At 39.3% G+C, this 24,495-nt stretch overlaps 1 protein-coding gene across 3 annotated transcripts; it reads left to right on the plus strand.

Moving 5' to 3' along the window:
• Window positions 1-67: 67 nt before the first annotated feature.
• Window positions 68-20,669, plus strand: LOC120403907 (serine/arginine-rich splicing factor 5-like). 3 transcript variants are annotated; one of them, XM_039535858.1, is made up of 8 exons: window positions 68-204; window positions 2,412-2,555; window positions 8,573-8,643; window positions 9,440-9,535; window positions 12,822-12,894; window positions 17,254-17,327; window positions 18,148-18,258; window positions 19,203-20,669. In XM_039535858.1, exons 2-8 carry the CDS (start codon window positions 2,430-2,432, stop codon window positions 19,420-19,422), a joined length of 771 nt encoding a protein of 256 aa, XP_039391792.1. In that variant the 5' UTR covers window positions 68-204; window positions 2,412-2,429; the 3' UTR covers window positions 19,423-20,669. The 3 variants fall into 3 exon arrangements, with proteins under 3 accessions (XP_039391792.1, XP_039391791.1, XP_039391793.1); XM_039535857.1 differs by having other exon boundaries at window positions 111-256; XM_039535859.1 differs by having other exon boundaries at window positions 111-256; window positions 19,206-20,669.
• The last annotated feature ends 3,826 nt before the right edge of the window (window positions 20,670-24,495 follow it).

Raw genomic sequence — 24,495 nt, forward strand, 5'->3', positions numbered from 1 at the left:
TCTTGGCATCGGTCCTACAACTCCCAGCGTGCAGTGCGCCGGCAGTTCCGCAGCGGCACGTCCAGGCGGCTGTTGGGGCGGGGCAAGGCGGCGCGTTGCGTACTGGGAGGTGTAGTCCGGCGGCGGCGCGCCAATAGCAGGGTTCTGTGGTTGCCTCCTTCCTCTCCGGACTGGCGCCGCCATATTGCGGCGGAGGAGAGAGAGGTACCGTGCGCTGCGCTCCCAGGGTCTGGCTGGACCCAGCGGCCCCCCACGGGTGACTATCTTCTCCCCGCGAACCTGAGGGAGCCGGGAAAGGGGCGGTGGGGAGGGGATGGATTGTGGGAGCAGAGGGGATTTGGGAGGGAACCGGCGGTCACGGGCGGGGGGGGGTGTTTGGGGGAGGGGCGGTACCTGATCCGTGGGTTGCGAAGTTGCGCAAACGGAGCGACTCGCGAGCCCCGGCGTGACGCACCGAGCAGCCCGCGCGGCCTGCGCCACCTCGGGCAGGAGAGACCTGCCCCTCCCCCGCCGCCTCGTGCTTCCCGCCCAGCGCCACCGGCCCTACCTGCCTCGCTCGGACCCGCCCAGGAGCCCCCGGTCCGCCCCCCCCGGCCATTGCCGCTGTGCTCCCAGAGCCCTTCCCCCGCGCGGCCGCTCCCGCTACACATCGCTCTTCCCGCGGGTTCTGCTCCCGGCGGGGCTAGATGGCTGTTCCTTCTCTCTCGTCATTGCTTGCTAAGCGCTTCGCAACGCCCCATTTCCCTGAGCCTGCGGTGCGGGGCCTGCTCTCGGGTGCTTTGTAAGTCAGGAGTGTGGAGATCTTTTTGTGTGTTAGCAAGCAAGTTTGGTCTGTTTGGTTTTTATCTGTGGCTGGGAAACACTAATCTTTGATGTTTCAGTACTTGATCTATTCACTCTGCAAGAAATTGCAGTACCTGCTCTATTTCAGCTTATTAACTTCTCTTTCACCATGTTACGTAGCAAGTATGTAAAGGTGGCACAAGGTAATCTCCAGGCCTAGGCAACACTCACCCTCTCCGGATGTCACTCCAGTTTGGACCTGGCCTGGCCTTTTCTCCCATCATGACAGAGGGGTGGTTGGCTGGGCCCCATTTGAGCAAATGGGGTGGTTGGCTGGGCCAAATTTGAGCAAATGGCCTTGGGTGTGCAGGGGTCACAGCACAGCTCGGGTTTGGCCCAACCACCATTTTATTGTGACTAGGGTAAGGTATGGGCTAATATGCCAGCCTAGACTGCTGCCCAGAAATCTGCCACCCCAAGCAGCTGCCTAGCTTGCTTATAACTAGAAAGGCCTCTGCAAGTACGTACCAAACTCTGTACCAAGAGGAATGCAACTACACAAATAAGGAATATCTAAACAATTAAAACTCACCATATTCACTTGTTCATATAAGATCTTATGATTTTCTGTTGCTGAGTTTTTAAAAAAAGACATACCTTGTTATCAGAAAGTTACTACCTAATGTTGGTAGATGCCCAGCTAGCTTGATGTCTGGGACCTAGTAGTTTTCTGTGGAAGTTGTTGTTTAAGATGACTGGCAAAGTTGAAAACTTGCTACTGTAAGCCAGAACCAGCTAAGGGAGAGAAGGAGTATGCAAGGAAATGTACCAGCAAGGGACTGAAAGCAGGGCAAAGATGTATGAGCCAGTTTACGCTTTAGATCACTACCCAATAGCTGGGTTGGCTCTGAAGGAACAAAAACAGTAAACAAACAAAAAAGCCCTTCTTTTCAGAAGAGTAACCAAACATGATTCTGCATACGCAGAAAGTGGCGATCTACTGAGTTAACAGGATTCCTTTTTGGTCACTTCAAATCATATCCACTGTTCAAAGAGCAGATAAAATTGGTGTAACATTGTCTGATCAGTGAACTATGCAGCCATTTAAATACATAATTGCTGTATGTCCAGTGCTCTTGCAATATTTCATATACAAAATATGTGAAAGCTTTGTAGTTTATTAGTGTGCTTGCATTTCACAGGCTGTGCTAGTTGGATCTGATGCCCCCAAACAGAAAACTAGTCCCTTGTTTCTCTGTATCAGAAGAATACTTCTCCAAGAGTGAATAATCTTACTCTGTAGTTAGTTTTCACATTCTGTGATGGCCATGTGCATTGCCTGATGCTGAAATAATTCCTTTATCAAAGGGCAGCTATCAAGCAATATTTTTTATACTTTAAAAAACAACCTACGGGTTCTTCCATGTACATTCTACTTAAGACTGTAATAAAGGATTTCTCTCACTATAAAGAGGAATCCTATTTCTAACATGGTTTGGATTTTGTTGTTTTGAGTATCTAATTTGACCAGTGACCAGGATTTCTGGGGCTTCATTTAGAAATGACTCTGATTAAGCTATTTTTAGTTTATGATGAATCATGCTAATTAAACAACTGTTGTTTTACAGTTTCACCTTTAAACTAAAATGAGTGGCTGTCGTGTCTTCGTTGGACGTTTGAGCCCACATGCCCGGGAGCGGGATGTGGAGAAGTTCTTCAAAGGATATGGACATATACGTGAAATCAATCTGAAAAATGGTTTTGGGTTTGTGGTAGGTGTATCCTCATGCTTCCTCGTTTATGCGATTACAGGCTCAGTTAGCTTACTAGCAGGGAGGGGACATCACTTAGGGAAGAAATGTTTGAAACTGTAACAGTTCAATAGTGAAATGGAAAATGTTTGTGCTTTAAATTGCTTTTCATATGAGCTTAATTCAGATTTTTCCCACTCTAGGTTAGTTTTTGTTCAACAGCAATTTTGTCCATGTTTCCTTTTAAAACTTGATGAAATCTTGGTTCTGAATTCAGTGGGAGTTTTGCCATTGCCTTCAATGGGGATCAGGATGTCACCCTTATTTTTGAGGACACTAACTACCCTATAACAATTCACTCAAGTGTAAAACTCAGCGGACTTTTGTTCTGGGGGAAAAGATTGGGTTTTACAAGAAATTGAAGGAAAAAAAGCTTATACTGCAGTTTTTACATTATTTTAGTGCTTTGGCCAGTTCTCTAAAGCCGTGATACTTAGATCTCAGTGTTTCAGGAGCCAAATTAGTGATCAACATTACACAAAAGTAGTGTGAATTCATTGTTTCATTTACTATAGTACTATATATTCATATTTAAACAGTATGATGGTAAATATTTAGGTTTTATATATATATATATATATATATATATATATATGTCTCACAGTTAAATGATTGACCAAGTGTTATTAACCAATTATAGTTGATAAAATAATATAGTAAAAACATCCTGATTGGTTAATAACTTAGATTTGTTATTAAAAAATGGTGTGATTTATTATCACGTGCTGCAAAGAGCTGCAGGAGACACATTAAAGAGCCACTTGCGGCTCGTGAGCATCAGTCTGAATATTACTGCTCTAAAGAATGGCTTGGTGCCAGTTGTTGCCAAAAATGGTTTTGAAAGTGTTTTTCTTTTGAAACCCCACAAATGAATGGAATTCAGTAGTTGTTGCACTCCCTCTTCAATAGTCATCAAGCCACTAGCAAATTATAAAATTTAGCTCTAATAGCACTTTTCATCAGGGACCTTAAAGCACTTTAATGTACTAACGAAAGCCTCAGTATTCTCTATTAAGTAATATTTCCATTTTACGTACTGGTGAACTGAGTAACAGATTAAGTGACTTGGCAGAAGTCACACAGCAAGTCTGTAGTAGAGCTATGAATGGAATCCATAACACTCGACTCTTGGTCTTCTGCTTTAACCATTAAGGGGCAGATTCTGATATCCTTACTCAGTGTATAGCATATTAATGTGTGAGTGATTTCAGTGGGACTGTTCATGATGTAAGGTGCTGAGTAAGGAGTTCAGATTGTCTCTACATTATTTTCTTCCATGAGATGTTCAGTCATTTTAGCTATAGTTATGAAAGCAGATTTTGTGTTAAGCATTCAAAATGCAAGTGCTGCTGATCTTGCTTTCTGTGTGGTGTCAATGAGCAATGCAACTGGAGGTACTAAATAGCTAAAGCACTCTTAATATTGTTAAAACATGTTTCTTTGTGTATTTATTGCTTAAGTACAAGACAAGAGGACTGATTTATCATTTTAGAGATCATTTCATAGATTTTTTTTTCTTTTAGATTAAATTTTATAGAATACTGTAAAGAAAGAGGATAAAGACACAATTTTTCAAACCATAGTGACCTAAAGTTAGGTGCCTAAATACGTGGCCTGGTATTTGTTTCTGAAACTCTGCGCATCTACAACTCTAACTGAAGTCAATAGGAGATGTGGGTGCTAAGCACTGCTGAAACTCAGGAACATTCTTATATAGGTACCCAACTCCAGGGAAACTTTAAAATATTGGCCTAAGTGAATTCCCCAAGGTAATCTGAGACAGGTTTATGAATAGGAACCAGACTCCCAATCCAGTACCCTAATCGCAAGATTATCCTTCCTCCTCTGATAAGAATACATAGAATAAGGGACTTGTTAGCTCATAACATATCCATATAAAGGATCTGATGATCTTCTCGGGACTAACTCACTGTAATCAGTGGAGATAGTGGAACCACACTGCTGGCACTTAGTTTAAAAACTGGTTTGCAACCTTTTTAATGTTAAGTGATGGGGGAAAGCCGACTGCTGCAGAGGAGCACGAGGATCGGACAGAGACTTCTCTTAGAGGAGAGTCTATTGATAGAGATTCTCTAGGTTTTAGTCAGGAGGAGAAGATGGAAGAGGATAATCTAGGGGCCAGATCAGGCAAGAAACATTCACATAAAAGAATCGGACATATCAGAAAAGGGCAGACAAATAAACAGTGACAATTTTTTTTAAGTACTTGTATATAAATGCTAGAAGTCTAAATAATAAGATGGGTGAACTAGAGCGCCTCGTGGTAAAGGAGGATATTGATATAATAGGCATCACAGAAACCTGGTGGACTGAGGACAATCAATGGGACACAGTCATTCCAGGGTACAAAATATATCGGAAGGACAGAACAAGTCGTGCCGGGGGGGGGAGGGGGATGGCAATATATGTGAAAGAAAATGTAGAATCAAATGAAGTAAAAATCTTAAGTGAATGCACATGTTCCATATAATCTCTATGGATAGTAATTTCATGCTCTAATGAGACTATAACATTAGGAATCTATTATCGACCACCTGACCAGGACACTGATCGTGATGATGAAATGCTAAGAGAAATTAGAGAGGCTATCAAAATTAAGAACTCAGTAATAGTGGGGGATTTCAGTTATCCCCATATTGACTGGGAACATGTCACCTCAGGATGAAATGCAGAGACAAAATTTCTCGATACTTTAAATGACTGCTTCTTGGAGCAACTGGTATGGGAACCCACAAGGGGAGAGGCAACTCTCAATTTAGTCCTGAGTGGCGCACAGGAGCTGGTCCAAAAGGTAACTATAACAGGACTGCTTGGAAATAGTGACCATAATATAACATTTAACATCCCTGTGGTGGGAAGAACACCTCAACAGCCCAACACTGTGGCATTTAATTTCAGAAAGGGGAACTATGCAAAAATGAGGGGGTTAGTTAAACAGAAATTAAAAGGTACAGTGACTAAAGTGAAATCCCTGCAAGCTGCGTGGACGCTTTTCAAAGACACTATAATAGAGGCTCAACTTAAATGTATACCCCAAATTAAAAAACACAATAAAAGAACTAAAAAAGAGACACTGTGCTTTAACAGCCATGTAAAAGAGGCAGTGAGAGATAAAAAGGCGTCTTTTAAAAAGTGGAAGTCAAATCCTAGTGAGGTAAATAGAAAGGAACATAAACACTGCCTAATTCAGTGTAAAAATATAATAAGAAAAGCCAAAGAGGAGTTGAACGGCTAGCCAAAAACTCATAAGGTAATAACAAAATGTTTAAGTACATCAGAAGCAGGAAGCCTGCTAAACAACCAGTGGGTCCCCTGGATGATCGAGGTACAAAAGGAGCGCTTAAAGACGATAGTCATTGCAGAGAAACTAAATGGATTCTTTGCTTCAGTCGTCATAGCTGAGGGTGTTAGGGAGATTCCCAAACCTGAGCCAGCTTTTGTAGGTGACAAATTGGAGAAATTGTCACAAATTGAGGTGTCACTAAAGGAGATTTTGGAATTAATTGATAAATTTAACAGTAACAAGTCACCAGGACCAGATGGCATTCACCCAAGAGTTCTGAAAGCACTCAAATGTGAAGTTGCGGAACTATTAACTATGGTTTGTAACCTGTCCTTTAAATCGGCTTCTGTACCCAATGACTGGAAGCTAGCTAATGTAACGGCAATATTTTAAAAGGGCCGTAGAGGTGATCCCCGTAATTACAGACCGGTAAGTCTAATGTCAGTACCAGGCAAATTAGTTGAAAACAATAGTAAAGAATAAAATTGTCAGACACCTAGAAGAACATAAATTGTTGGGCAAAAGTCAACATAGTTTCTGTAAAGGGAAATCGTGTCTTACTAATCTATTAGAGTTCTTTGAAGGGGTCAACACACATGTGGACAACGGGGATCCAGTGGACATTATGTACTTAAATTTCCAGAAAGCCTTTGACAAGGTCCCTCACCAAAGGCACTTACGTAAATTAAGCTGTCATGGGATAAGAGGGAAGGTCCTTTCATGGATTGAGAACTGGTTAAAAGATAGGGAACAAAGGGTAGGAATAAATGGTAAATTCTCAGAATGGAGAGGGGTAACAAGTGGTGTCTCCCAAGGGTGAGTCCTAGGACCAATCCTATTCAACTTATTCATAAATGATTTGGAGAAAGGGGTAAACAGTGAGGTGGCAAAGTTTGCAGATGATACTAAACTGTTCAAGATAGTTAAGACCAAGCAGACTGTGAAGAACTTCAAAAAGATCTCACAAAACTAAGTGATTGGGAAACAAAATGGCAAATGAAAATTAGTGTGGATAAATGTAAAGTAATGCACATTGGAAGAAATAACCCCAGCTATACATACAATATGATGGGGGGCTAATTTAGCTACAATGAATCAAGAAAAAAATCTTGGAGTCATCGTGGATAGTTCTCTGAAGACATCCACGCAGGGTGCAGTGGCAGTCAAAAAAGCAAACAGGATGTTAGGAATCATTAAAAAGGGGATAGAAAATAAGACGGAGAGTATCTTATTGCTCTTATATAAATCCATGGTATGCCCACATAGACTCATAGACTTTAAGGTCAGAAGGGACCATTATGATCATCTAGTCTGACCTCCTGCACAATGCAGGCCACAGAATCTCACCCATCCACTCCTGGAACAAACCCCTAACCTATGTCTGAGTTACTGAAGTCCTCAAATTGTGGTTTGAAGACCTCAAGCTGCAGAGACTCCTCCAGCAAGTGACCCGTGCACCAAGCTGCAGAGGAAGGCGAAAAACCTCCAGGGCGTCTGCCAGTCTGCCCTGGAGGAAAATTCCTTCCCAACCCCAGATATGGCGATCAATTAAACCCTGAGCATGTGGGCAAGCCTCACCAACCAGCACCCAGGAAAGAATTCTCTGTAGTAACTCAGTTCCCACCCCATCTAACATCCCATCACAGACCACTGGGCATACTTACCTGCTGATAATCAAAGATCAATTGCCAAATTAATTGCCAAAATTAGGCTATCCCATCATACCATCCCCTCCATAAACTTATCAAGCTTAGTCTTAAAGCCAGATATGTCTTTTGCCCCCACTACTCCCCTTGGAATGCTGTTCCAGAACTTTACTGTGTACAGATGTGGTCTCCTCATTTCAAAAAAGATATACTGGCATTAGAAAAGGTTCAGAGAAGGGCAACTAAAATGATTAGGGGTTTGAAACGGGTCCCATATGAGGAGAGATTAAAGAGGCTAGGACTTTTCAGCTTGGAAAAGAGGAGACTAAGGGGGGATATGATCGAGGTATATAAAATTATGAGTGATGTAGAGAAAGTAAATAAGGAAAAGTTATTTACTTGTTCCTATAATACAAGAACTAGGGGCCACCAAATGAAATTAATGGGCAGCAGGTTTAAAACCAATAAAAGGAAGTTCTTCTTCACACAGCACACAGACAACTTGTGGAACTCCTTGCCTGAGGAGGTTGTGAACGCTAGGACTATAACAGCATTTAAAAGAGAACTGGATAATTTCATTCAGGTTAAGTCCGTTAATGGATATTAACCAGAATGGGTAAGGAATGGTGTCCCTAGCCTCTGTTTGTCAGAGGGTGGAGATGGATGGCAGGAGAGAGATCACTTGATCATTGCCTGTTGGGTTCACTCCCTCTGGGGCACCTGGCATTGGCCACTGTTGGTAGACAGGCTACTGGGCTAGATGGACATTTGCTCTGACTCAATACAGCCTTTCTTATACATTAGTGTAAATGAGAAGGAGAATAATTCTCAGTGTAAAAGTCTGTAAATGTTCATCAGTTTTCACTATGTTCTGCTTTAAGGATATAGACCTGCTAGTTGATGCTTGCTGCACTGTGTAGCTCTTAAATATATACACATTTTTAAGAGGATATGGAAAAGAATACTCTAGTGGGAAATGTGATTGTATCATTATAAATCTCTGATGCTTATTCCTGTTTCTTTTCTAGGAGTTTGAAGACCACAGAGATGCTGATGATGCAGTTTATGAACTGAATGGTAAAGAACTGTGCAATGAAAGGTAAACATCAAATATATATTTTTTTCCTAAAGCACTAAATAAGTTTTATACCCCAAATATGATGCACTAGGCTCTGCTCCAACATCTGGTTCAGGTGGATCCCTGACAGATCTCCATGTAGGTGGAGGGGTCCGTTAGGCCCCCAATCCTCCATCAGGATATGCTTAGTTTGTATTGTAGCATAGAATTCAACTGGTTTTTTTTGGGGGGGGGGGGGCTGTTTTTGTTTTTTTGTTTTGTTTTTGGGGAGGGGGAAGAGGTTTGGACAGAGTTGTTAGGAATTTGTTTTCCCTCAATATGTTATGTCTCTTCCCCAAATGAACAGATGCAATCTTACCAGAAATGTCAAATCCATTCATTTCACTCTTCTCCTCATTAGTCCATCTGTCACTTCCAGAAATTGATCAGTACCTCTTAGCATATGTATGATTTACAAGAGTGCCAAACAGTTATTGTACATAAGAAACCAATAAGTTACTTAATGAGCTAAAAACAACTTCCATATTTATCTTAAACCATCAGTGTGGGCCTTTTCTTTCCATAACTTGATGCTGTTTATAGACTCTTGTTCTTCCTTTCTGACCATTAACTCTCAATGTTTCCATGAAATTTACTACAGGTCTGCTGTTTAGATTTAATGTTTTGGATGCTTATGAAATATCTGCTGTTGATTCTGCTATGCTGCATCAAATAAAAACTAAGGGCAGGACCTCTCTTGATTCTGCATGTGTACTTCCTATTGCAAAGGATTGGAGTGACTTAAGTAGTTACAGATTTTTTTTCCCTCATGTTTAAGAGTTACAATTGAACATGCCAGGGCACGAAGAGGGGGAGGCAGAGGCAGATTTCCACAACGGTTCAATTATTACCAGTCACGTAGCAGTGGACCTAGGTGAGTGATTTGGTCTCAATTTACTGCATATAAAATAACTGGGGATTCACTGTGCTTAAAACATTGTTTTTTCTTCTTCCTGTTGGTAGAGATAGGGGGAGCCCCACATCCTTACATACTGTTGAGGAACCCAGTACTGACACCCCTGTATCTTGTAGCCATTTATTTTTCTGGCTGAGGAGGACAAGATGGGACACCTTTGAGCCAATCATTGCTGCTCCTTAATTGACACGAGGGATTTGCTGTTAGCAACTTGAGTGGTCCCTCTGTACCCCACTGCTCCTGAACAAATACACTCCTGTGCTTGCACTCCGTACTGGCCTGTATGATGCTGAGTACAACACTGAGCCACTGGGTTGACCCATTCTTTTTTAGGCTTTTTCCTAACATAACTAGGTAGCTAATTACAGATGTCAAGTCAGTATAATGACTTCTTTTGAAACCAATAGAAAATCTTAGGTGTTAATTGACGTTGTCTGAAACTGCCAATACAAAGTTGCATGAGTCAGCAAGGAAAGAAGTCATAAATACTTCCCAGTATGTATCTGTCCCAAAACCTTTTGTGATTCATATTGGAAGACCAACTCTATATTTTAAAAAAATATTGTAATTAAAAAACCCTTGTAAGTTTATTAATTTTTTAATATTGAGATCATATGTTTCTCAACTGGGGCATCTCTCTATCTAAGCGATGTGTCATGGGTTTAATGTTACTGTACAGCATTGGTTCTCCAGCATAAATTCTGTCAACCATTTTACTTGAAAGTTCCTCTCGTGAATCATCTAACCTACCAAGTTTCCAAATTTCCCATTGTCTGGTTCTAAAAAGTTTAATTCAGCAAACACTGGGGTGGGGTCTCATAGATCATGGTAAGAACCGCTGTTGTAGGGACAAAGTGGTAGCATATACAGCCATCAGTATAAAAATACAAAAAGGCAAAAGTTGCTGACTGAAAAGAAAGTGACCCCCTAAAGGACAATCTCCGTCCATGGATGGAATTTAAAAACAGTTACAGTACAGAACATGTATCTACTACATATGCTGGATATACAGTATGTGTGAAAAAGTATTACTTTGAATTATTTAATGATAGTGTTATCTTTGTGTATTGATGATGTATTTTCGTAAATGATATATTTTGCATAGTTAAATAACACAGCACCACTTCGTTTTTTACTTTAAATTGTTATTTCTAAAGTAAACCATTTGAACTGATGTATGAATGAGTAACTGTGGACTATGCAGAGTAGTTTTTGAAAGAAGGATAAACATTTCACTGAAATATAATTCTTAACCTCTCTGAAGTTGTTTCAGAGGCAGAGTTCCTCCCAACCACAGACCAGTAAAATCTGGGGCATCTAATTTGCATATGCAAGTATGCTAATTAGATTCTTTTTTCTTTAGCGACAGTGACCTTGATGCGGTAGGATTGATCCGAGGTCCAGGCTAAAAGTGAACTTTTAAAGTAGGAAGTGTGATTGAAGGTCGTGGGCATCTGACGTTGTGGCCATGTTCATGACGTCAGACACCCGGTGCCAGACAGGAAGAGACTACCGTTTGAAATAATGAAAAAATGGGACTCAGCCTGCCAGTTTTGGGACTCTGGGACTTCTGTTTAAATGCTCTGAAGATCTGGATGTTCTGAAAAAAATTGGGACACTTTGAGGTATGCGCTGAAATCAAATTACCTATGCTTCAGTGTACAAATCGGTACACACCATTAGGGCTACATTTTATGGGATGAGGCGTGGAGTTGAAAGAACCGTAACACTGAGTGATTCTGGCATCTAGACAAACAAATTAACTTAAGGTGTGACCCCAATGATGTGTGTTAATTTTCTATCATATAATTCTTTCATAACAGTAAGTGGGGTTTTTGTGCCAGGGCAAGTAAAATTTTACACACATGCATGCGCACACACACACTAGACAGTCCTTCTCTGTATTTGTCATTTCGTATGCACCTCGTGTGAGAGTAAAAGGACAGACTAGGGAGCAATGACAATTGGTTTATTTATCCAAAACTAAGAATGCATGAAACTGTGTCCTTGGATGTACTTAGTACTACAGTAAGTACCCAAGTCTGTTTCATTTAAATAATATAACTAAACACAAGGGTGCCCACAGTAGCAGAACAACCTCTTTGAATTGTGATTGTGTGAGACATAAATTGGAAGGGATGAAAAAAATGTTCTAAGTCATCTGATTGGCTTAAATTGCTATCAATGCCTTGTAACTCTCTTGATAGCCTTTACCAGAAACAGCTGAGTGGAAGAACAGTCAAGTGGAAAACATTTATCTTTTCACTGTACTGTTGTTGTTCTCCCACTATTCTGATAGAAGTCCAACATAACGCCATTAATAGAACTGTATATTATCTCTTCAAAAGCCAATGTGCTTTTTCCAAACTCCCCAATGGTTCTCAAACCCTCTATTAGAGTTGTTGGGATTGGGAGCACTGCTTGCCTGTTAGAGACTTACTCTCCCTCCTCTCCATCCCCCATAACTCTCAATCAGACCTTTTCTTGTTCCTTTTTATACAAATAGATATAAACCAAGCTTTATATTTAGCTTCTTTAAAACAAACGTTTAATCAATATTCATTTAAAACTACTATATAGTAATTCCTTTCAGTAACATTACATGGCATGAATATTTCTTTTATTCACAAAGTGCCACTGCCACTTGTATGCAACCAGTTGGCTTCATGTTGTGTTTCTTGAAGTCAAAATATTCTGACCCATAAGAAACTGCCATAGGGGCACATTGGCATATCCAGACGTTAGCAAGTGCTTGGGAATTGAGAACCATTGGGCTAAATTGTCTTCAGATGCATGCATGTGTCTCTTTGACTTCAAAAGGCAGAATTTGCCCCTTGTCTGCAAGGAAGTAATTACACCTTCAGTGAGAGTAGCTTCCAGAGGCAATATGACCAAAGCCATTAGAGTACTTAGATTATACTTTTTTGTCTGAACTAATTTAATGAAAATAAATTAGTCTTCAATAGATCTGAAAATGTCATCTATATTGACTGCTTGATGTAAAGTTTTCCCATTGAAATACTAATTTATTGCTAATGTCAGCACTTCCACTCTTATAATGGGTGTATGCTTTTAAATATAACATAGAGTTAACCAGGGAGAATCTAATCTGCACTCCATCTGTAAGGAAAATAATTAGTATTTAACTCCATCAGCAAGCTGTCAGAACACATGAGCTTGTGTGTAAGAGTTTTAAATACTCTGCTTTGGGGAAATGTATTTTATTGTCTCTGATTTCTTATAGCTGGTATGGACCTCCTGTTCGTACTGAACACAGAATTATAGTTGAAAACCTTTCTTCACGGATCAGCTGGCAGGTGAGTTAGATTTCAATCTTTTTTTTATCTTTAATACATTTTATTCAGAGCATTTTATTTCCTGCCCTTAAGGAGGCAGTTTGCAATCTAATTGTGTATTAAAGCCATAATAAATATTTTTATTAAAAGTAAAAAAAGTGCTTGAATTATATATTCCAACACTTAAGAGTAACTAATTTTCAAAACTACAAATAGGTATCATAGTTGACATTTTGTAGTTGGGAAGCTAGTGGTTCTTGCTTGGTTATGATTTTCAGCTGGTGATCCTTTGGATTATCTTTTAATTTGGGGTTACATTTGTAACATCTAAATCATTAATCAGTTTACTAGGATGGAATATTTGAGATTTCCACACCTTTGAGTTTACATTTTTGTTCTGATTGAAACTTGTAGTCTTTTTTTAATTGCGCTAAACATTTTTTTGAGGTGCAGCATGATTGAGAAGAATCCATTAATACTGCATGAATAAAGCAAATTCCAAGAAAGGCACTTAGCCATAGTGTACTTACTGCAGGGGTTCAGATAAACTCTCTTTAAAATTATTTTTAAAGCTATATCACTGCATTTGTGATGTCTGCAACTTTTTCTAATCCTTAGCTGGCTTAAAAAGAATGACCACATGATCACTGTTTTTATATTAATGTGTGTATTTTTCTAATATACTCATTATAAGGAATTAACTTTTCTTTGTGGGCTTCTCAACAGAAATATCTATTGCTAAGCCCATACTACTTACAAAAAGTAGAATCAACAAATTAGGTCTTTTTAAAAAATAAAATAAACAGTGCATTAATGAACATAGATGGATTTTGTTTGTATATTGAAGAGACGGACATGGATAGATTGTGTTAGTTTAAGGCTCTGGTTCCTGCAACAAGATCTGCAAGGGCAAACATTCTGTGCCTGTCTGCAGTTTCACTGATGTTAATGGTGCAGGGTTCCACCTATGTGGATCCAGTGGCAGAATTGGGACTTAAGTTTACAAAGGTATGTGCCATCCTTTGATATGGAGAGCACAATATTTGATTATATGATTCTATATTAAATAATAAACCTCTGATCGGTTTTAAACTTGATTCAGCAGACAAGTGGACTTCATCTAAATCCCTCTAGTACATACTACACAACTACTCTGTATATGAAGCTCTAAAAATCACTGATCTTGTAGAGGTAACATTGAGGGAGGAGTAAAAGCTAAAATGGAGTCTTGAGGAAAGCAATAATTTAATGGAGGTATTTACGTTAAAATTAATTGACAGCTTGGAAATTGGATCTTGCAATAACTTTTACTTTTGAATATTTGTAATGGCTTTATTCCTACTAATTACATGTTAGATTTACATCTTCTTAATTCAGATTCACCATAATAAATCTTTTGTGGTTACCTGAGCATGTGAACATATCCATACCTAAAAGTTTGGGGAAAAATTTCTTGAATGCTTAACCTGAAAGTTGAGAATGTTCTGACACATTTTGCACGTGCTAAGTACGCTAGTGCTAATGTAAGCACTCCTGACCAGCTTTGCACTTTGTAGGCTCAGTGTGAAATTACTGTGAATCTTGGCACTGGTCCATTAGAGATGATTTAAGGCGGACAATGTGCCATTTCTTCTAGATTTGTGGACATATACAATTAAAGTACTTGGTAAGCTAGAAGTGTGACAAATTATAGCAAAACTGTTTTAAAAGACAATTACTTCTCTCTAAAATGTTACAATTTAAAGTAAAATTCCCTGTACAAATGTAGTTTAATTTTGCAGCCATAATACATCAGAATTAGCTAACTATTAAACATTAAAAAGTAGTATACTATTAATATGATGAGTCTAGAAATATGATAGTTACTAAAATACTGGATTCTAGCTTATCCCAGGACAAGTTCTGGTCTTGTCTCCCTTTAAGAAATTAGCTATTTTGAATGAAATAGATACAATACCTTGTCTTCAAAACTTGTAGGCATCTGGATGTGTAGCTCCCCAAAATTTGAAACAGGACTATATTTGTCTACTTTTAAAGCCAGCACCTTCAGATGCGAGAAATAGTTAAAATGTATGTCCACGTCACATTCCCCTCCCTCCCCCCCAATTTTATGGCTCCATGTGTGTTTAAAGCCAAACAACCAGTAATTTTAATTACCTGTGCCTATGACAGTGCAAATTTGTTATGACTGGCTTCCCATCAACACTATCAGTTCTCCCAAAAATAAATGATAGTTGATCTGATAATAGATCTGTGATTGCTAAAAGAAACATAAAAGCCATGTCTTCTTAGGACAATATTATGTAAGTTTATTCTTTTTCACAATTTTCTGTTTTTTTAAAAAATACATTGTCTATTAAATTTTTAATTGCTGAGGATCACAATGATATATTTTTGTGAGTGAGGTGAAACCAAACATCAACCCTCATGAATTGTGAGATTTCATTGCTTTTTTGGAGGTTAGTTTAGATAGTTTTAAGACCTTCTGTTGGTTGAAGGAGAGCAGCGTCCTAAACTTCCTATATTTATACAAACATATTTCTTCTCTCTTCAAATAATATTGTTAGTGTCTTAATCGTATCTTGTTCTGTTACACAACTTTTTATGACCGTGATCCTTAGCAAATCAGAGTATAAATATTAGGCATTTGTTTGGATGGCTCAAAATTGTAGAACCTAAAACAACTTAATAAATTAGAATGCAATTCTGTGTGATTGCCTTACTTAATTTCCTTTTCTTAGCAGCACTTCTAAATTAGAGCATTTTGTTCTAGATCAAGAAAACCTTTGATTTTTTTTTTAATAACAAATGTATAGTTTTAAATTTGTTGGGTGAAATCCTCACCCCACTGAAGTCCAGGGCAAAATTCTCATTGACTTCAGTAAGGTCAGGATTTCACCCTTTATCTCTGAATTACTGTACATGTGTTTAGTTTGCAGTAATGTTTTTTAAATGTGGCTATGGATCATATATTAAATGTGGTAACTGAATGAGATTGTTTGGGTTTTTAAGCATTTTAAACAAGAAAAAGTATTCACTATTTTGCAGCCTAATGTGTAATTCAGATGCTCACTTTTAGAACTAAATTGTTGAGCTTTATTAAGCATTAAACTGAGTCTTCCATATGCTGTAGCAAATGTTCTAAAGTTTATTTCTTAGCTTTTTGTTTGTATTTTTTTCTCAAACATATTTCTAACCAAGTGCATTTTGAACCTCTTTTAACAGCCTTGCTTTGGGTTAACCCTCGTTTCTCTTGTGTGGAGGAGAGAGAGCCCAAGAGTTTGGGGTTTCTAGTGGCTGAAATTCTAGGGCTTGGCCTGTTCTGAATTTTCCTTTTGGTTCCTATGACACTCCTGTTTTGGCGATCTAGATCTTGGTTTGTCCAGGTTTGAGCTCGATTTGGCTAGCACAGGTCAGCCGCAGGTTCTGTATCCACTTCCGGATGTTGTCAAGTATTTTCAGGGTCTCTGGTACATCCCCCTGAAGCGTATTGCTATGAGCCATTCCTCTGCCCTTCTCATGTAAGGGAGTTCCTCTTGGCCAGCTAGGTATTGGACAAGCGACTGTTTTCTTAAGGTACCTGCTTATATCATCTGACCACTTGTGGTATGTTGCGGTAAGTAGCCTTGGGCTATAAAATGCGCAATATTATTTGGAGAATGTATTGTTTTTAAGTTTTGCAAATAACTTATAAATATAATTGTATTTATCTTTTTAATCACCTGTAACATTATTTGTTCACTTCTTTTTATCACATTGTGGGGCAAGTAAACATGCTATAGTGTATATTCAGTCTCTGTTGAAATTAAATACAAGTATCTCTTTTGAAATAACACTGAGGTTGTGACACAAACTGGTGAAAGCCAGAAAAATCAGAGTTAAAACAGATTATACTCTTGTAACTCTGAATATTCTGCCGTTTGTCACTTTGTTACAATCTTAGCATTAATTAAACATAGACATTTTGCATTTAATTTGTGTGTATGTAGCTTTAAGTGGGGGTGGAGGAGAATATGCATGTAGGCAATTTTAAATATGCAAGATTCTCATTTAAATGAGGCTTTCCAAAATAGCTTTTATGGTCAGTTGTAAAAGTTTGCATTTAATATCCTATAACTCCCTTATCTGGTATAGTTACAATGTTAATTAATGCTTTAATTGCTGCACCATGTTTTCATAAGAGCTGCTTTTGGGATATGGGCTTAATTTAAAAGCAATAATTTGTTTTTATTATTGTAATTGTTACTAAGTAGGCTGAGTTTCAAAAGAAGTCTAAATGCAAAAATTGTCACCTGTCTAACAGAGAACTTTACTTTTTTGACTTGCAGATAGCTTGTTAGTGAATTTCATGTTTAAGCTGAACTGTAATTTTTGCTGCAGGACTTGAAAGATGTCATGAGAAAGGCAGGAGAGGTGACCTATGTGGATGCGCACAGAAACAACAGGAATGAAGGGTAAATCCATATTTGTGTATAAATCTGGGCAATACCAGGATAATGATGATCCAATCTTCCTGCTATTTCAAAGTGTAAAAATCACCATACTTAGAGCTAAGGTACTGTTCTTGTTCACGAATTTCCTTTTAGGGAACTTTTGTACAAATTTTGACTGTCCATAAACATATGCTAAGGGACTTGTTGTGGGTAGCCCAGGGAAAAGGAAGCATGGCTGGAACATTACTGTTCTCTGGCGAATCTCCACTGCCAGAATAACTCCTTGAGGCCCATTGCAGACAGGTGCAGCTTAAAGCAGCCCTGATAACATGTTTGGGGGAAGAGAGAAGTAAATGAGGCCAACTAAAGAAGGGAATTATATTTACTGCTAAAGTTCTAAGGAGGGGGCAGACTTGGCTCATTTGTATTCCTTCTTCCCTGAAAAGCTTAAGCCATATCTTGAAATCCTTCAGAATTTTACCCAAATAAGGAATGAAGGGCAGGCTGATACTCAGGTGTGCCATACGTTGTCATAGCTCCATTGACTCCCAGCTGATGTACAGCAGCTGAGATCTGCCCCCAAGTGATGACTTCAGGAGTTTGCCCTTTATCATTCAATATTATTTAAGAAGCTTGTGGACATTAGAGGTGGTTAGGATTGTTTTGTCAATGTCAGTCCAGTTACTAATCAAGCTAGAAAATCAATTTTAAGGAGTTAAAACCTGAGCATATAGATCTAAAAAAAACAAACCACCCACTCTAATGAATACAAAATCTTTTTTTTCTCTTTCCTCCATTTTCCCCCATAACTTATTTTTTGTGACTTCCTGATGATCCATAGTGTTGTGGAGTTTGCATCATATGATGATATGAAGAGTGCATTGGACAAGTTGGATGGCACTGAGCTCAATGGGCGCAAAATTAAATTAATTGAAGATCGCAAATCACACAGGTATGTCGCCTGACCTGGCAGTTTTGTAGGTTGGTATCAGCACTGCCAAGAATTGTGCCATGTTGTTGTAGTATTTAACTCCTTTGCTGTCATTTGCAATACCACAGTACAAAACCAGTTCCCAGCAGTAGATGTACTATAAAGAGTTTCAAACAAAATGTTAATTCAGAAACGATGGATTTTTAGTGCTGATTTGAGTTTTATTTGCCATCTTTTTGGTGGAGAGACAATTTTATAAAGAATAAACCTGATGTTTCTCTAAATGGGCAAAATGAAAGACATTACATCCAAAATTTGGCCCACATTAAAATGATTATAATGTGAAAATTTCCTCCAAATCTTTTCATATTCTTTCCATTATTCAGTCTTCAGGAATTTTGCAAAACTGCCTTTCTGGTGAGATCCAGTAAAAAGCAACTAATTAATGTATGTTTTTAAAGCTGTTCTGACATTAATTAGTAATTAAAAGTAATAAAAATGTATGCTAATTTCCGCTCCATCGTTTATACAAAGATCTGTCTTGTTAAATGGAAAAAGATTGACAGCAGAACAAGGGATATAATTTTCAAATCTTTGAGCTTGCAGAGCTCTTGCGATACTCAGACATGTTAACATCTTACTGAGGTCCCAAGGATTGTACCTAATTTACATATGCTTTTATAGGGGGAAAAAATGACTACTGTGATCTTGTGCTTGCATTTTTGTTGATAGATGAGTATAAATTGCTTGCATACCCTGAGTTTTAGTTCATGAGGATCTTACAAATGATGGAGAGTAAAAAAGAAACTCAGTAGCTGAAGTGATTGAATGTTTTGTGCAGTGGTTTGAGTTCTGTAGATGGAAATGTTTTGGGTGCAAAGTAGCTTTTTTCAAAATAATTAACATCCATTAAAATTCTTAATTTAAAAATACTCCAGAGTAAGACCTTTAATGTTTTTTCCCAGAAGCAGGTCTCGTTCAAGAAGCTACTCAAGATCTCGCAGCAAGTCCAAGTCTGCAAGATCTTCCAGGTCAACCAGTAGGTCTCGCTCTCGCAGTCGTACGCCTGACAAAAAATACTCTCAGAAGAGCCACCACTCTAGCGTGCCGCCTTCTTCTCCATCTCCCCGTTCGTCCAAGAAAAAATCTCGTTCTCGATCGAGCTCTGCTGAGAGCCGTAGTTAGTGTATTCCAAAAGATGTGCCAGTGTGTTTAATTTCTGAGTCATATTTCCCTAAAAGCTTGAGACAAATTACAAACAAGGGGGGAGGGGGGAAAAGAGTTAACATGATGAGGGGCTAACCACCTTTTTCATTACCAAAATGCATGTCATCAAATAGGCTGCAGCACATATAACAGGCCTTCTCTGTCTCTCTCTGAGGAGTGAAGTTGTATGAGGGGAGGTGGGGGTGGGGTTGCCAATTAATACAATATTTTGTTTTGTCAGTAAATAATCCTCACCTAGTTGCACCATGTACACACGTTAGGTTTCAGATGGAGGCCATACATTGCATTTTTTTCAGAACAGCATATTTGTATTAGCTTTTGTTGATACTGAATCTGTAGAACCTGAAGTGTAGATTTTATTCATTAGTCAGACTCCTATGGCTGTATTTCTTGTAAGTAGATAACTGAATTCTTTTAGTGGCTTAATATTTGGTTCACCCCCATTGCTGGGCTGAACTAGCTATTAAATTCCAGCTTTAAGAGGTCTCAGATAACATTCGCAATATATAGGTGTCCTTTAGTACTTGTCAGCATATTACTGCCTGTTTAGGTAGTGAGTGAATCAATATGTTAACCCCTTGGTGAAGGAGTCAGAATTTCCGGTTACAGTGGGACATACCATGACCAGATGACAAAGGATTATCAGGATTTTCTTCCAGTTAGTGAGACTTTCAGTAGGATGGTATAGGAAAGAGTGAGGAGGCCCTCATTTGACAAATGAATCCATTAGAAATTGCATCAGATACACAAGTCTCTCTATGTATTTCCCGGGTTTTAATATGTTTATAAAGGCAGCATAGCTTTCATATTCACAACAAGAATATGATGCTAAATACCATGAACACGTGTGACTAGCGAAAATCAAAATGGCTGATGAAAGGGAAGTTTATTTTAGAACATAACAGCAGCAAAAATTCCCAGTAAAAGTTTAGTTAAGGTTATGACAGGAGAATTCGGTAATGTCTAAGAGTAAAGAGAGGGTATCTTTAAATTTACTGAATGTGCAATAGTTTTGATTAATAGGTATTTCTACTGCAAATAGTATTGTACGTTCTTTTAGTTTATTGTGATTAGTATTTTTCTGGCTTTTGAATAGTTAAAAGAAGGGGAATCTTGTTGGAAAAAGTTTGTAAATCAAACCCCAAGGCATACTTATGTTAAATGTACCAATCTTAGTACAATAAACAAGTGTCTTTACCTGCTTAGCTCACTGAGTGAAGGAGTTTGTCACCGTAGTGCTGGTACTGCTCATTTTGTAAAGCCTTTGTGAGGCTTTTGTTCTGTCACAAATTATTTGCTTTTATAAAAACATGTTCTCATGAAAGCTTAACAAAACACAAACTAGAAACAGCAACGGACACATTTTTGTCATTAGGCGCTTTGTGATGTGAGGAAAGTAGGCCTTAAGGTTTTACTGTCATGGCCATCTAATGGCTGTTCAGTAGCCTATGTGAAATGAGTTAAAGGCCAAATGGCAGTCTAAGTGTGGTTCTTAGCCATGTCCAATGACTACCAGTCTCAGCAGAAAGGCCAAGAACTGAATTACCCTGTCACCCCAGCGGGGGATCCCACTGTAAGGACTGAAGTACATTTTCTGGAAGGAGTGGGGGAAACTTGCCTTGCCTATGCTATTTCTGCTTTTTGGATACAGGACCTCTGTCTTCAAGGTTGGCCCCTTTCATAAGCATAACTATTGCTTCTAATCTTGTTTTTGGACTCTGGGCTTGTAAGGGCTCCATGTGCTTTTAATACATTAGCACTTCACTCGCGTGTAGGGAACAAATGTAGATCACTTAGCAAGCAAAACAGAGTTGCTTAGTCTGACTAAGCAGTTCATATTTTGACACCAGCATGCAACATTGGAAGTCTGCTCAGAAGAGGCCCAGGACTTTGAAAAGTAAAATGGTCAGATGTGTCAGAGTTATGTGGGAAACCTTGAAACGTGCTTGCCCTGGCCATGTTTGACTCAGTTGTTTTCTGTCAGTTTCATTCTTTTGTAAACACTAACTTCATCCCCATCTTTAAAATTAAAATGTTAGTGTTAATATTACTTCAGTTCATGCAAGGCAAGCTCTATTTGCACACACTTAACCCTTTTCCTGGCCTAGTTCCTATATGGTAGGTAAATATAATATGAAATATGTCTTTCCAAGCCTCTGACCATGCCACATTAGGCTTGCATGTGAATTAAATATTGAGTTAAAACTAAAGTTCACCCTTTAATCCTTGTTATTTTTTTGGTCCTTGACCCACACTAGGTTTTTTCCCCCAAAACTTCCCACTATTGATTGCTACCAGTAGTAGCAACAGTAAGAAATGTTGGATGGAAGAGAATCCTATATGGACAAACCTATAAATAGGCTTCTGGGTCCCTGTGTAGCCTTTGCAGCCCTGAATACATAAAGACCATGTTTCTATAATTTTGAGTCCAAGGCTTGGTCTACCCACAGATTTTGTACCAGTATAACTGTTTCGGTTAGAGGTAGCATAACTTAAAAAAAAAAAAATAGTTACACCAATGCAATCCCTAGTGTGGACACAGCTATAACAATATAATTGTGTACAGTTATAATTTACTCTCCTTCCCATACAGGAATAGCTGTGCTATGTAAGCATCTTCATATCAATGTAATTGCATCGACGCTGGAGGGTTTATACCACTTTATACTGATGGCTGACTAGAGAACTAATAGGATTGCAACACCTCAGCTGTGGGTGCCATTAAAGTGTAAATGAATTACATGAGACTGAATGGGGGGTTTCAAATTCAGACTGTTTTATACTTTGTTGTGGGGAATAGGATTAAAGGTGATCTGCAATGAGTTGTTAAAAATGGGTATTTTGCCCCTTTACAATGCATAAAGGACTGGAAGGTATTTTGGGGGAGTGGAAGAGTTATATTTAGACATACTAGGAATATCACATCTCGTTTTCTGTTTCTAACTGGATTTGGAATTGAAGGGGAAGTGTGGAATCTTGAACAAACTTCCTTTCTCAAGTTTGTGTTCAGTATTTGTTTGAAAAACAAAATAATTCAGTCATCTGAATAAAAGGCTCTTCCAGCTCTGAATTGCTCAGATTTCACTGTTCCGTAGTCCCAATCCATCAACATCCAAGATAGGCAATCCCACTATTCAGTCTCAATTGAGCCTGCAGCGTCAAAAGCCCTCCTAAAGCTACGGGCAGGAACCAGGATCAAGGGTTGTATCTGCACCAGTTCTCTCTCAATGGTTTGTTTCCACATCTTCCCCCAAGGATGGAGAAAGAGAGAGAGAGGAGGGAGGAGCAGGAAGCAGATAGAGAGAGTTGTCCAGAGAGGAAGGATGGTCTGGTGGTTAGGATGCTAGCCTGTGATTTGGGAGATTGGGTTCATTTCCTAGCTTCACTGCAGAATCCCTGTGTGATACTGGTAATTCACTTACTCTCTCTGCCTCAATTCTTCTGCTGTAAAATTAGGCTAATGGCAGTTTCCTATCTCACAGGGGTGCTGTGAAGATAAATACAATAAAAACAGTGAGTCACTCAAATATTACAGTAAGGCAGGCTATATAAGTACTGTAGGTGGGTAGATGGAGCCAAAAGGCAGAATGTGACGGTCTGGGAAAGGATTTAGGAAGCTGTGAGTTTCAGAATAAAAACAAGAAATAATACAACTGCCTCAAACTATCCAATGACATGTTACCTGCATTATAATACAGAATTTGAGGTAGACTGGCCCCATTCCATTCCCCACTGACTTTCCATCTCCTATCTGCTCCATGCTTTATGGAAGTTTGCTATGGAATTTAGCAGTGTGATTTTGAAGCCAATCTCTAGAATTCTGTAGCAGTGCTATGATTCTCTAATAAATGCCATAGGCCCTAAATCATCTGTGTAGGGCCCTATTTGATGGAGCCCTAGTGGCATCAGCCCTATTAAGTTATAGAGCACTCTTTCATAAGGGCATCATTTTGAAGGCATAAGTTGCCATTTCCATGATCTGCAGTTCAGTCATGGGACTAATTTCCACAAACCTCAGATTAGACTTCCTTCCCACTTGATTCCTCTGTCTCCAGGGGCAAGGGCATCCCCCATTACAGTCCCAGACAGAACTGCTGCTCTGCCCAGTAGCAATTACTGACATCTGCTGCAATAAAGCAGGAAGCTGCAGCATGCACCTTGATGCTAACAGCAGAAATCCAGCCTCAACATAAAGTCACAGAGTCTGTTTACCCAATGACCTCAGATATTAAGGAGGCTGGAGAATCTGTCAGAGTCTGGGGGCATTCGCAAAGTTGAGAGGTTTGGTCGGAAGCTTCCAGGTGGTGCTGAAACTTACTGTTCCTTCTATGACTAAAGGAAGACATGCTGAATGAGGGAGGGAACCTAGTGACAGAGGATGTGGAGAAAGCTAGTGTACTCAATGCTTTTTTTGCCTCTGTCTTCACAGACAGGGTCAGCTCCCAGACAGCTGCACTCTGCAGCACGGTATGGGGAGGAGGTGACCAGCTCTCTGTGGGGAAAGAAGTAGTTCGGGACTATTTAGAAAAGCTGGACAAGCACAAGTCCATGGGGCCGGATGCGCTGCATCCGAGGATGCTAAAGGTGTTGGCTGATGAGATTGCAGAGCCATTGGCCATTATCTCTGAAAAACCATGGCGATCGGGGGAGGTCCCGGATGACTGGAAAAAGGCTAATGTAGTGCCCATCTTTAAAAAAGGGAAGAAGGAAGATCCAGGGAACTACAGGCCAGTCAGTCTCACCTCAGTCCCTGGAAAAATCATGGAACAGGTCCTCAAGGAATCAATTCTGAACCACTTAAAGGAGGGGAAAGTGATCAGGAACAGTCAGCATGGATTCACCAAGGGCAAGTCATGCCTGACTAACCTAATTGCCTTCTATGATGAGATAACTGGCTCTGTGGATGAGGGGAAAGCAGTGGATGTGCTATTTCTGGACTTCAGCAAAGCTTTTGATACAGTTTCCCACAGTATTCTTGCCAGCAAGTTAAATAAGTATGGGCTGGATGAATGGACGGTAAGGTGGATAGAA

The sequence above is a fragment of the Mauremys reevesii genome, linkage group 4, assembly GCF_016161935.1.
Source record: "Mauremys reevesii isolate NIE-2019 linkage group 4, ASM1616193v1, whole genome shotgun sequence".
Taxonomy (NCBI): Eukaryota; Metazoa; Chordata; order Testudines; family Geoemydidae; genus Mauremys; species Mauremys reevesii.